Consider the following 12,483-nt stretch of genomic DNA (forward strand, 5'->3'; position numbering starts at 1 on the left):
GAGAGAGAGAGAGAGAGAGAGAGAGAGCGCTAGCTAGCTCTCCTTTCGACATATGTGCGGGCATATTGAGTTAATGCAATTGAAATTCATCTTTACTCATGAAGGGAATTGATAGGGTGAATGCAGTCTTTTACCCAGGGTAGGGGAATCAAGAAGCAGATGACATTGTTTTAAGGTGAGAGGGCAAATAATTAATGGGGACCTGAGGGGCAGCTTTTCCCACTCTGAGGACGGTGGTTATATGGAATGAGCTGCCGGAGGAGGTAGCTGAGGCAGGTACAAGACCAACATTTAAGAGACACTTGGATAGGAAAAGTTTTGAGGAATAAGGGACTAAATGGGGAGAAAGCAGGAGAATGGGGTTAGGAGGGAGAGATAGCTAGATCAGTCATGATTGAATGGTGGAGTAGATGAAGGGCCAAATGGCCAAATTCTACTCCTATTCTTTATAACCTAAATGGGACGAGCTGAGACGGGCCATCTTGGTTGGCATGGACAAACATAGAAACATAGAAAATAGGTGCAGGAGTAGGCCATTCGGCCCTTCGAGCCTGCACCGCCATTCAATATGATCATGGCTGATCATTACAAGTTGGACCGAAGGGCGTTTCAATGCTGAATGACTCCATGACTCTTCCTTTCACGTTTAAAAGACACAACACCATACTGATGGAGTGTTATCTTTAGAAAAACTGTCATTTATATATAGCATGTGATCAGAATTAATTACTTTAATTATCTTCATATAGTTTTGAGACAAATATCTCTCACTGATATTACACTTGTGATGTTTTTTCATTCATTTCAATGGGCACCATACCTGCATCCACCAGCTCCCCTCCCTCCCCACGATTTAACCTCTGACTCATGATGTGATGCACATGTTCCAACTGGTGTTTCATTTGTACTTAGTTTTGTAACTGTTATCATTCAAAAGGGAAGGAAATGAATTGCACAAAGTAGATTTCTCTGAACTAAATAGCTTTTGCCTCCATTCTTTAGTTTACACTACAGCACACTATAGTCCCTTTTCTTTGTCCCGCCCCACTGACATCAGTCTGAAGAAAGGTCTCGACCCGAAACGTCACCCATTCCCTCTCTCCTTGATGCTGCCTGACCTGCTGAGTTACTCCAGCATTTTGTGATACCTTCGATTTGTACCTGCATCTGCAGTTATTTTCCTACACTACAGTCCATGAGGGTCAGCAGACTTTCAATACCCAAGCCTGCACTCATTGTTAGACAGATCCACTTTGAGCAAGTATAAGAGATTAATAACTCAAAGGGTCTGATGAAGGGTACTGACCTGAAACCTCACCAATTCATTCGTGTTCTCCAAAGATGCTGCCTGACCCGCTGAGTTACTCCAGCACTTTGTTTCCTTTTAAGAGATCATGTCCCTGATATTTGTCTCTTAAAATACATAAGTTGCATATAGTATGCAGATAGATTAATTCATTCTGATTGAGATAGAAATAAAATGTAAAAACAAGGCAGCTTTTCTAAGCTCTTCCCAACATCTTGGTGTACCTAGTTTTAACTAGAGGTCAATATTTAACATTGAGATGTGTGAATGTTTATTCTTTTTGGCTTTTCAATTCCCTGTTTCAATGGTTGCTAAGAATACTTGAAGTCTAGTTGCATTTGCGTGATGAATAGATCCGGAATAAAAGGTTGCTAAAAGAGGAGCTTTAATTGCTGCCTTAAATTGGGAAATGACGGTGGAATAGGGAACCCATGAAGATTTATTATTCACCATACTTGCTGAGTTAATTGTAAAATATTCTGGAGAAAAGTTGACTTTGAATTCTAAATATTACTTGGCCTAATTTTTAAGGCAAACAAAGTGAGGTTTTTGAGAAGAAAGGGAGTAAAGGTTACTGCCAGGTAAATGGGAATGCAGAGTTGAGATGTTTTATAGGAAAGTTTAACAATGAGTTTACATGATGACATATTAGGACAGATGGTCCAAGTTTGTTCAAGAGGATAGTTTTAAGAACTGTTATTATAAAGTGGAAAGAAAGATGAAGAGCCTTGCCTGTCAGGTGAAGGCACAGATGTGACGGGGATGAACAAATAAAATTGTGATACATGTGACCATAAAAAAATGGATCCATGTGATGCATAAGAAAAGAAAGATTTGCTCTGATAAAATACCTTTCACTATCTCAAGATATCTCCGGGTGCAATGAAACCACTGAGGTATTTTTGAAGAAGTCACCAGATTACTCAGCAGACAATTTGCACTCCAACAGACAGCGATGTAATAACACCTGAGGGTTTAAAATCCATCCCTTTTTTCACCAGTAGGGGGCAGGAGAACAGTTTTATCGGGAGATAACATCATTTGGATTGTTAAATTCTGTTTCTATCTCAGTTACATGGCATGATTCAGAGGCTATGCATCTGTCAAATTGGTTGAAGGTTTCTCTGTATAATTAAACAAACTACAATTTGCTCTCTGTTGATTCTTATGAAAGTAAATCACATAAAACAGGAACAGTTGTAAAGGTGGTGTGTATTGGAACTGCAATGCCAAAATGTGGGTGGAAGCAGGGTTGGCTACCCTCATAATTTTACAGCATAACATAAAATGTTGGAGGAACTCAATGGATCACACAGCATCTGGGGAGGGAATGGACAGGCGCCAGTTTGCGTTGGGACCCTTCTTCAGACCAGTCCCGACCCAAAATGTTGCCTAGCTATTCCCTCCACAGATGCTGCGTGATTGGCTGAGTTTCTCCAACCCTTTGTGTTTTGCAGTCTCGTGTGACTCCTTTTTATAAATTATAGGTATCTATAGGTGAAGGCTGGAAGTGGAGGAGTGCTAAACTCTAGCAAGGAGTCATCAGCTTCTGTGGAAGGATGAATTATTTTAGTTAAAAGGTGAAGGTAGTATTCTTAATCCGCAACACAGTTGTTTGAGCCAGCACTGGTTCCAATGTCAAAAACTATTGCTGGAAAATTGATGTAGCTTTAAAAAAAAAAAAAAATCTGGTTTGCTGAAGGCAGGTAAATTCCCAAGTGCCTGTGATGGGAAAGTGAAATGTGAATCTTGACCAGATGAACAAATACCAGTAAAGTACTTTTGCTTTTGGCTACCTTAAGGAATTTAGGTGCAAACAAATTGAACACATTGCACATTTAACAATCTTTACCTTTTTTTTTACAGCATTTTGCTTGCTGAGTCATGGCATACAGGAGACCAGAAAAGTCATGTGAACAAGCATTTGAATGTCTGAGATTGCAAGAATATGAGCTGGCTACAAAGTACTGCACAGAAGCGCTCATCACCCTTGGCCACCCTTCCATTACTAGCACATCATGCCAGCCAGAACTAGACCGTATTCAAATTGAAAGTCTTCTCTACAGGATAGCCTGCTTGTTGCAGCTCGTGAGTAATGTGCTTTGTTCTAACTGCATACACAATAGGATAAAAGAGCAACTTTTACTCTACAACTAAAGCTGGGCAAGGGATAGCATGCTTAAAATACATTTTCTGCTTTCCCCAAGTGCCTTTGTTTATAAACTTGAAACAAATTGTGTTGGAATTTCTCTTGGTTGACAGCTTTGTTCAGAATTAGACTCAAATGTGATCAGCTTACAAACCACCACATGGCTTGGGGCTGCGTCCTTCAGTTTCCCCAGAGCTGCAGTCTTGTAGAAACACAAGTTAATTATTGTGGACAGGAAAGGTAGTTATTTGCTCAAATCAAAAAAGCTAGAACCCAACGTCTTTGAAGCACAGTAATATGCAGGTCCATAAAACTACTATTGAAGGAAGATGGGTTATTTCTGCTTATGAATTTCCATCTTAAAAGTGGACAGCACGGCAATTTGAGGGTAGTCTTGTACATGTGTAAGAATGGAGGGTAATCTCCCAAAACAGGGTGCTTAGTACTTAGAATAACTTTTTTTTTATTTTTAAAAGCCCCAATTGCATCATATAGTTGTCTGGGATGAAGTAATCTTGTATGTTCAATTGAAGCAATAGTTGGACAGTGTGGACACATTAATTTTTTTATAGTACAAATCTGAATTTATTTTGAGGGTAAATGGAGGGTATATGAAAGCAGAATCGATGTTTACGATAGTATGAGAGAAGTAAGTTTGATATTAGTTTTAACGAGACCTCATTGTGCAGCATCTCGAGTATTCGTGGAATAGGGATATAGATCGTATGATTCTGGAGCATAAAACAGGAATAGGCCATTTTATTGTACTGTTTATTAAGTTTATTGTAGGCCACTTTATTGAGTTTATTATACCGTTGACCAAGACCATGGCTGATTTGTTACCCAAAGTCACATGCGTGCCATCCATCATTCCATATTTCACAATGCTTTTGGCTAACAAAAATCCACCCATTTCAGATTTATTAAAAATCCATCAAAATAGCTTCATCTGAAATAAAAATTGGAAGTACTAATGTACTTTTATCTTATTATCTGTTATCTGTTTTTCTTTTAACAGTTGTTGCCTGTCATGTTGACTATTCATGCATTTTCTGTTTTTATTTACATCTGAAAGAACTGACTGAAATTTTGAGACTATGGAAGTCATATTTTTTGGAACTGCAGAAAAAAAGTCTTTGCCTAGCTGCTCAGCTTAGTATCTTGAAAACTTCGCTACTTAACTGTGTAAATTCCTGTGGAAACATCCCTAGTGTGTGTAAAATGGAGGCACAAGACTGCAGATGCTGAAAGCTGGAGCAACAAAACAATCTGTTGGGGGAGGGAGGGGATGTAGGAGTAAGTCCTGATGCAGGGTTTCAATCTGAATGGTCACAATTTCATCCCCATGGATGCTGTTTGAGCTACCAAATTCCTCCAATAAATTGTTACTTAGTTTGAGTAATATCCCTTCATATTTTATCCAATCATGTATCATTATCAAAAGTTTATACTTTGTTCTTTTGAAGATTATTTTTTCCTCCTAAGGTTTAGTGCCCAAAATACTCTGCACTTTAACTATACACTAGCCAAGGTTAAATAAGGTAGTACCTTTCTAATCCTCCAATTAGACAATAGACAATAGGTGCAGGAGTAGGCCATTCGGTCCTTCGAGCCAGCACCGCCATTCAATGTGATCATGGCTGATCATTCTCAATCAGTACCCCGTTCCTGCCTTCTCCCCATACCCCCTGACTCCGCTATCCTTAAAAGCTCTATCGAGCTCTCTCTTGAATGTATTCAGAGAATTGGCCTGTGGAGGTCAGCTGTGGAGGTCTTCCTTGGCCTGCCAGTCCCTTTGCGATTAGTAAGCTCACCAGTGCTCTCTTTCTTCGTAATGATGTTCTAAACGGTTGATTTTGGTAAGCCTAAGGTTTGACTGATATGTCTAACAGTTTTATTCTTGTTTCTAAGTCTCATAATGGCTTCTTTGACTTTCATTGGCACAACTTTGGTCCTCATGTTGATAAGCAGCAATAAAAGTTTCCAAAGGTGATGGAAAGACTGGAGGAAAGACTAGGTGCTGAGAGCTCTCTTTTTCCTGCATTAAGGAGGCAATTAAACACACCTGAGCAATTACAAACACTTGTGAAGCCATGTGTCCCGAATATTATGGTGCCCTGAAATGAGGGAACCATGTATAAACACTGCTGTATTTTCTTCATGTTGAAACCAAAATGTATAAAAATACCCTTTAATAAAATATGACAATGTGCACTTTTAATCATATGTGATTTTTTCCTATTACAAATCTCAAATTGTGGAGTAGAGAGGCAAATAAATAAATGATGGGTCTTTGTCCCAAACAGTATGGAGGGCACTGAAGAGACAATAAAATTTAAAAAAAGAAATTAGAAAATAGAGACCAAGGCTAATAGAGAATGATGGAGACATGGGAGATTGTAGATGCTGGAAACTGGAGCAAAAATCAAACGAATGCAAGAACACAGCATGTCGAGCAGCATCTATGCCTGTGGGGGAAAGAATTGTCGATGCTTCAGCTATAGATCTTGCATTAGGTTACCTGCAGGAGCTCGGGTTTAACAGAGTGATTGATATTGGTTATGCGGAATATTCAGCAGCAATGTCAAAGATAACTATACTTGTTCTCTGTTGCAGAAAAACTATGACCAGGCTGACGAAGACTGTAAAATTGGTATGTTCTGCAATTATTCCTTTTACATAAATAACGATGTAGAATTATATTTTTGGTGGGGCTGTGGGATATTTTATGCACCTTTGAACTAGTCGTTAAATATTAGATGTCAGTGAACACCAATGGATATCCATTTTGTGCATAATATTTTGCCAAACTTAAATTTTTTAAAGTACTAATTAATTCACCGCAATTGTCTAGAATTTAAACTTGTCAAATGTTAATGTTGAACGATATTTGTGTGACGCTTTGTGACTGCTGTTAAAATTAGGCTGTTTTTGTGGTGGGAAGGGATTGTTTATATTTTCCCGAATTTCAATGCCACGATTGTGGGGACCAATACCTCTTTGCTGCCTTGTTCATTGGCCGTTCTTCAAGCAAGTGGATTGCAACTAACTTTCCATGAAATTCAATCTGGCCAAATTAGAATTCCATTTGCCTTATTATTTTTTCTGTCCTACCTCTTCACCTCTTTCTTACTCCCTGCTATCTTTTTCCATTTGTCATCTCTAGTTTTCTCTTTCATAGCACCCCACACCAAATCTTCTTTTGGGCTCCACCCTATCCCCTGTTCTTCTTTCTCCATTCTCTCACTTGCTGCTGGTTACCACCTCAACCCCAGACTCGCCACACTTCTAATGTTTGCCCTTTGACTCCTATCACCTCCACCCCTTCCTGCCTCTGGCCTCTTTACTTCAGTCTTCCTCAATTTTTAGGATGGGCTGCAATCTGTTCTCTCACTGCAGCAGATTAGAGATTAGATTTTTTTCAGTGATCTGATAGCACCTCGCAGAACTTTGGTTTCTGCTGGTGCTCACAGCAATCGAATTACAAGCATGTAAAGTCTTTCTAATAATATGCACTTTTTCATTTTCCTCCTGTGCCACACAAAATGTAATTTTGGTGTGTTATCTAACATGTAGTTTTAATGCTTTCATAGAAATTTAGAAACCATAAAGAGCAAATGTCACCAGTAGAATGCCAGTTATCACATTATCCTTCAACCTCATTACTTTATAATATCTCTTCATTCTCATCATTGTTAGCTCTTTTAATGCTATGGTTAGTATTGAGCCTGGCGCTTTCATCGCTCTAAGGTGAAGCCCTTTTATTTTCTATTACCATAAGCTTCATTTTATTAACTAAACCACCCTGATTCTCCCCCATGCCCCTCTAAATTCTCTTCATGATCTTAGATATTTTCAATTCATCATTCTGAAATCTTATTACTTTGAAGCAAATAAACCCACAGTAGGAATACTTGTTGCCCGTTTAGCATCACTAGACTTCGGCCATTCAGTCAATGTTGACTTGTTCCTCACCTGATTTACCCATCTTTGGATCCATATTTCATGATAACTTTAAAGCAATTTATCACAAATGCCCAAATAAACCAAAATTCTCATTGCTCTTTGCCTCTGACATCTCTTGACTGATTATCTTTTTGGACCTTTTTTATGGTCAGAACAGTGCATGTTGCTGTAGAGGGGATGGCCGTCTCATGCAGAAGGCAGCAATGCAAGATGTGTTGCTATACTGCGCCACTTCCAGAACCTCGTACCTGATTGCCCTTTTCTCACTTCATCCAAGTCGTGCTGATGATTCCCCAGCTTTTTGTTCCAATAACCCTGTATAACTGCTGATAAACAGTCTGTACTACTATGAAGGGCATTAGGAAAGTGTTTTTTGGGAGAAAATAAATAGTTGACATAAAATAATTGGATTTTCAGTTCATAATTTCTGTTGATAGACTTTTGGGAATAAAGTCTGTGAAGTAAAGAAAGGTTTGTGTTTCTGTGTCTACAGTGTTGGCAGAGGGACTGGCCAAGGGAGATGGCACATTGCAAGCAGTGTTTCGCTGCATGTATGTGGAGGGCAAGTTGCAAGCAGTATCCAGCATTTTATCAAAATCATTGATGGGGGAATCTTTGGTAGGTCGTGTATTATGATTTTTATTTCCCCCCTTCATAATGTAGAATATATTTATTTTATTAATATTGTACAATATTAAGTGGTTTGTAAAAATGAAGAAGTGCCCAATTTTAATATATTTTTGTTTTCTTATGCTGCACTGTAAAGTAATTTCTGGACCTTTCCTTCTCAGTGGCTAGCTTAAACCCGTGAAGTTTGTGTAAGCGGTTTGGGGTGATTTAAATTGTCATGTTCACCTTGTAGTCTATTAATGCACATTTTCTGAATGGTCTCAAAGATTTTCCAACTTGGACCAGGTGTGTGGCGAGGATACATTGTGTACAACGCTGATGCTAGATTCAGAACATAAACGGCAGTGATTCTAGGCAAATAGGGTGTGCACGATTGAGTGGTGAGGATTTTGTGGAATGCAAGTGCTCCTTCACATACGTGAGTGTTGTCCACTCATCCAGTCCATGGTAGTTCAGGAGACTACAAATTTGCAGCTCCTGTGTAAGTCAGTCTCAAATATATTTTGCCATTTTATGAGAAGGAAAACTCCTGCTTGTGGCACACAAACTATCTACTTTCTCCCATTGACTGCACAAGTTGTGTCAATTATGATTACAATTATTGCAGTGTTAGGTAATTAACATGTTTTAACTCGTATTTACAGTTCACCTGATACGAGTGAAATATAAGGTGTAGGAAGGAACTGCAGATGCTGGTTTACACCAGAGTTCTCTTCAGCTCCTTTCTGGAGGCTTATGTGCCCGTTACCCTGTCAATGGCTTCCAGGGAAGAGACTAAGCCTGCTATTTGTGTAATTTAGCCAACTACTAGAAACCCCCAGTACATAAATTATCCCTCTCAACGCAAATAAGTTCCAAGACCACGATGAAACAGATTGCTTCCATTGAAATTAATGAACCAATGCAGTTTTCAGGGAAGATTCCTGGAAAGATTTTAGAAAAATACATATTTATATGAATTGCTGAAATCTGAATTGTGAGAATACATTCCATTATTGTCCCCCATACTTGTCACTCTTACTGATCAATGGGTTATGAAGGAACTCTATATCTGGAATTAACACTGAATAGGAATTTGTTGGGAATTATGTGTAGAATTCATACAGTGAGATTTGATTAATCTGTGGAAAGGTATATAACATGGTAGCCAAAATAGGAATTTTTACATTTTTCAGCATGTATCATTGCATAAACAGAATAATCATAATTGGGTTACCAGTTTTGACAGTGTGAATGGCTAAGTTCACATTTGCAAGAGTAAGAAGAATGTTTCAAATTTAATATTAATACATCACTTTATCCTTTTCGGTTGTAGTCTGACCATTCTTATGACATATATTTTCAGTACTAAAGCGGGCTGATCAGTCCAAGTTGTGTATGCTGATGATCATGATCATCTGAAACTTTCTGCCACTCCTCACCTCGCTCTCTCACCATAGTCTTCTATTGCAATCGCCCTTGTTAGCCTATTTTGTAGGAATTCATTGCTTATTCTCACTGCCATTTGTGTATAGACATTTATTTGAATGCCACATTGAACATACTAATGACAGTGAAGTATCTATAATCACACTGATATGATTTCCAGTATCTGCTGAGAATGAGTTAGCAGTTTATACTGACCAGAACCAGAGGATACAACAGAAAGAGATTGCGTACCCTGTAATCAATGCCAGTCTCTCCTGTCCCATTTCATTCCACTATTGACATAACGTGCCACTTTTCTATTAAAACAATCAAAAAGACATTCCAGCAGCCACAGCATCCTATAACCTTAAAACGTTAATGGAATTTTGTTAGTCTTGCTATTTGCACCCTGAACTCGGCAGCCTCTTAAATTTCCATTCAGTGGTTCATGTTGCTTGTGGTGGAGTTTCTGCTGATAAATTGGAATGACTATAGGTAGCGTTACATACATTTACAGCAAAACCATGTTTGAAGAGCTCTGTGACAGTGACTTCCTCTTGTTCCATCAGATATTAGCAGTTCTGCCAATAACAATCAGCACATTGTCAATAAGTGCTCAAATATCTTGATTAAAGGACACTGTTGTTACTCAACAGAAACTTATACATGGTGTCACCAAGCACCTTCACAATAGAAGGATATCGATCATGTGCAGGCAGAAGTGATTAGTTGAATCATTTTCGGTGCACACATTGTCAGCCAAGTCACCTATTCATATTCTGCACTCTTCTATGTTGGACTGAGTCCACCACATTTCAACTGGAGACTTGCTGCTCAGCTTTGGGGTGTAAGTGGATAGTGATATCTGGTGTTATGCGTTCAAATTAAGATTTTACATTGTGATTATCTGCTGTACTTCATGAGTTCAACCACCTGCAGTGTTGTGACAATTGTTAACAGCACAAAATGTCCACATGCCTAAAGTGTCAAGGAAATTATGAGATTCAAATGTCCCCATGTAGTATAATGTTTAAACAAAATATGGACCTGATCACACACAATGAATAAAAGATGAAACATGAAGAAACAAATGTTAGTTTTGATGGATCCACAAGTATCTCAATGTATAATTCATAATCTTTTATAGAACACTTCAAAAAATGCCCAATGCTTCAATTTTTAACAAAATGCACATGAATATCAGTTTGTCAAATACAAGAGCGTAACTATTTTACAGCATTTTGTTTTAAGGAACTTTGCATTGTATTTTGCGGTTGTCTTGTATTCCCTTGATTGTTAATTGAGCCTGGCATTTGGGTAATCAGGATATATGGCAGAGCTTGTGACGGTGGAAGATATCACATTAGAGAGGTGACAGCATAGTGCTGCTGAGGACAGCCACTGAGTGGTCAAAGGTTGGATATGCCCTTGGGGAAAATTAACATCTTTGAATATTGGATATTCAATTGTTACATTCTCTTTAATATTTTCTCTAGAATGGCTTGATAACGAAAGATGTAACTAGGCTCAGAGTGCTACTTGCGGAAATAGAGGTGAGTAATCTGTTGAGAGTTAATAAAGAATTGATTCATAACAATATTTGATCTCATTCTGTTATACCATTCATGCATGGTGTCTGGATAACATATGAATATAAAAATGATGCATCAGTAAATTCCATCGCATATCTCCAAGTCATTGAAGCTTTGTTACTCATCTCTGAGGAAGCTGCACATTCAGCAACAGTTTTTGGAATATATATATTTTACAGGCATTTTTTTTTAACAGATTAGTCATTCCTTAACTTCTCCCACATCAATCAATTTAGCATTCCCAAAGGCACTCTTGTACACTTTAACACATGTAATTAAGCTTGGCATCACTTTGGCATCACTTTTTACCAATCATTATTATAGGTTTGATACAAAGCTAAATGATACATGCACTGTAAATCCCTTTATAGAAACAGGAAATGGAGACAAGATGCTGGAATTAGAAAACAAACTGCTGGAGGAATTTGACGGGTCAGGTAGCATTTGTGGAGGGAATGGGGAAACAACTTTTCTGGTTGGGACCCCTCAGTCGGAATAAGAGTCCCCACTTGAAACGTTGTCGGTCCATGACTTGCTGAGTTCTTTTGCAATTTCTTGCCTCTGGAAACGGGAAATGTTGGCTCATGAAGTTCACAATGACTTCCAGAGCAATTCCATTGTCCCATTTATTCTCCTATAATCCATTATCTCTCTCAGCCATTAGCAACCTCCCCCACCTCACCAAATTCTTCTTCAAATCACCTACACAATGTCACACTACTGTAGTCAGTTCACAACCAGCCCTCATGTTGTTGGCATGTCACAGGAACCAGACTCACTGGGGGAAACCCACACAGTTGCAGCAAGAACATCCAGCTCCTTGCAGATAGCACCAGGGGACAGAATGGAATCTGGGTTACTGGAGCTGTGTGACGTAGTGCCATTGTGCCGCCCAACATGAATATAGGCCTGCCTGGGTAAGGGTGGTAGCCTTCCTTCAAATCGGTGAATGAGAAGTGTTTTTTTTAAGAGACTCCATTAATTTCAATGTTCTTGTTTTTGAGACTACCGTGCCTATTTGGTTATTTCGATAAATGTAAATTCCTCCAGCTCCTGTTAGAGCCATGTAGAGCCCAAATTGTCCATCCTGACCAAAATGTATTCCCGACATATAACCATTTGGCCTATACACCTTTAAACCTTTCCTATTCATATACCTGTCCAAATATCTTTTGAACATTGTAATAGTACCTGCCTTTATCACTTCCTCTGGCAGCTCTTTCAACACCCTTGTGAAAAAATGTTGTCCATCGAGTCTCCTTTAAATCTTTCCCCTCTCACCTTAAAGCTGTGCCTTCTAGTTTTATACACTCCTACCCTGGAAAAAAGACTGACCATTCAGCGTGTTTGCCTCTAAGATCTTTAGAGGTTTATATACCTCTAAGATCACTCCTTAACCTCTTTTGCTCCAGGGAAAACAGTGTCAGCCTATC

General features: G+C 38.7%; 1 protein-coding gene across 5 annotated transcripts in view; it reads left to right on the plus strand.

Moving 5' to 3' along the window:
• Nucleotides 1-12,483, plus strand: part of helz (helicase with zinc finger) — a 176,354-nt gene that overhangs the window by 29,360 nt on the left and 134,511 nt on the right. For all 5 annotated transcript variants that reach the window (XM_078401433.1, XM_078401434.1, XM_078401435.1 and 2 more), the window contains exons 2-5: nucleotides 3,173-3,394; nucleotides 6,072-6,108; nucleotides 7,915-8,039; nucleotides 10,955-11,011. In XM_078401433.1, coding sequence (XP_078257559.1) covers nucleotides 3,191-3,394; nucleotides 6,072-6,108; nucleotides 7,915-8,039; nucleotides 10,955-11,011 — 423 coding nt within the window. In that variant the 5' untranslated portion in view covers nucleotides 3,173-3,190. The remainder of the gene's footprint in view (nucleotides 1-3,172; nucleotides 3,395-6,071; nucleotides 6,109-7,914; nucleotides 8,040-10,954; nucleotides 11,012-12,483) is intronic.

Source organism: Rhinoraja longicauda, chromosome 6 (assembly GCF_053455715.1).
Source record: "Rhinoraja longicauda isolate Sanriku21f chromosome 6, sRhiLon1.1, whole genome shotgun sequence".
In the NCBI taxonomy this organism is placed as follows: Eukaryota; Metazoa; Chordata; class Chondrichthyes; order Rajiformes; family Arhynchobatidae; genus Rhinoraja; species Rhinoraja longicauda.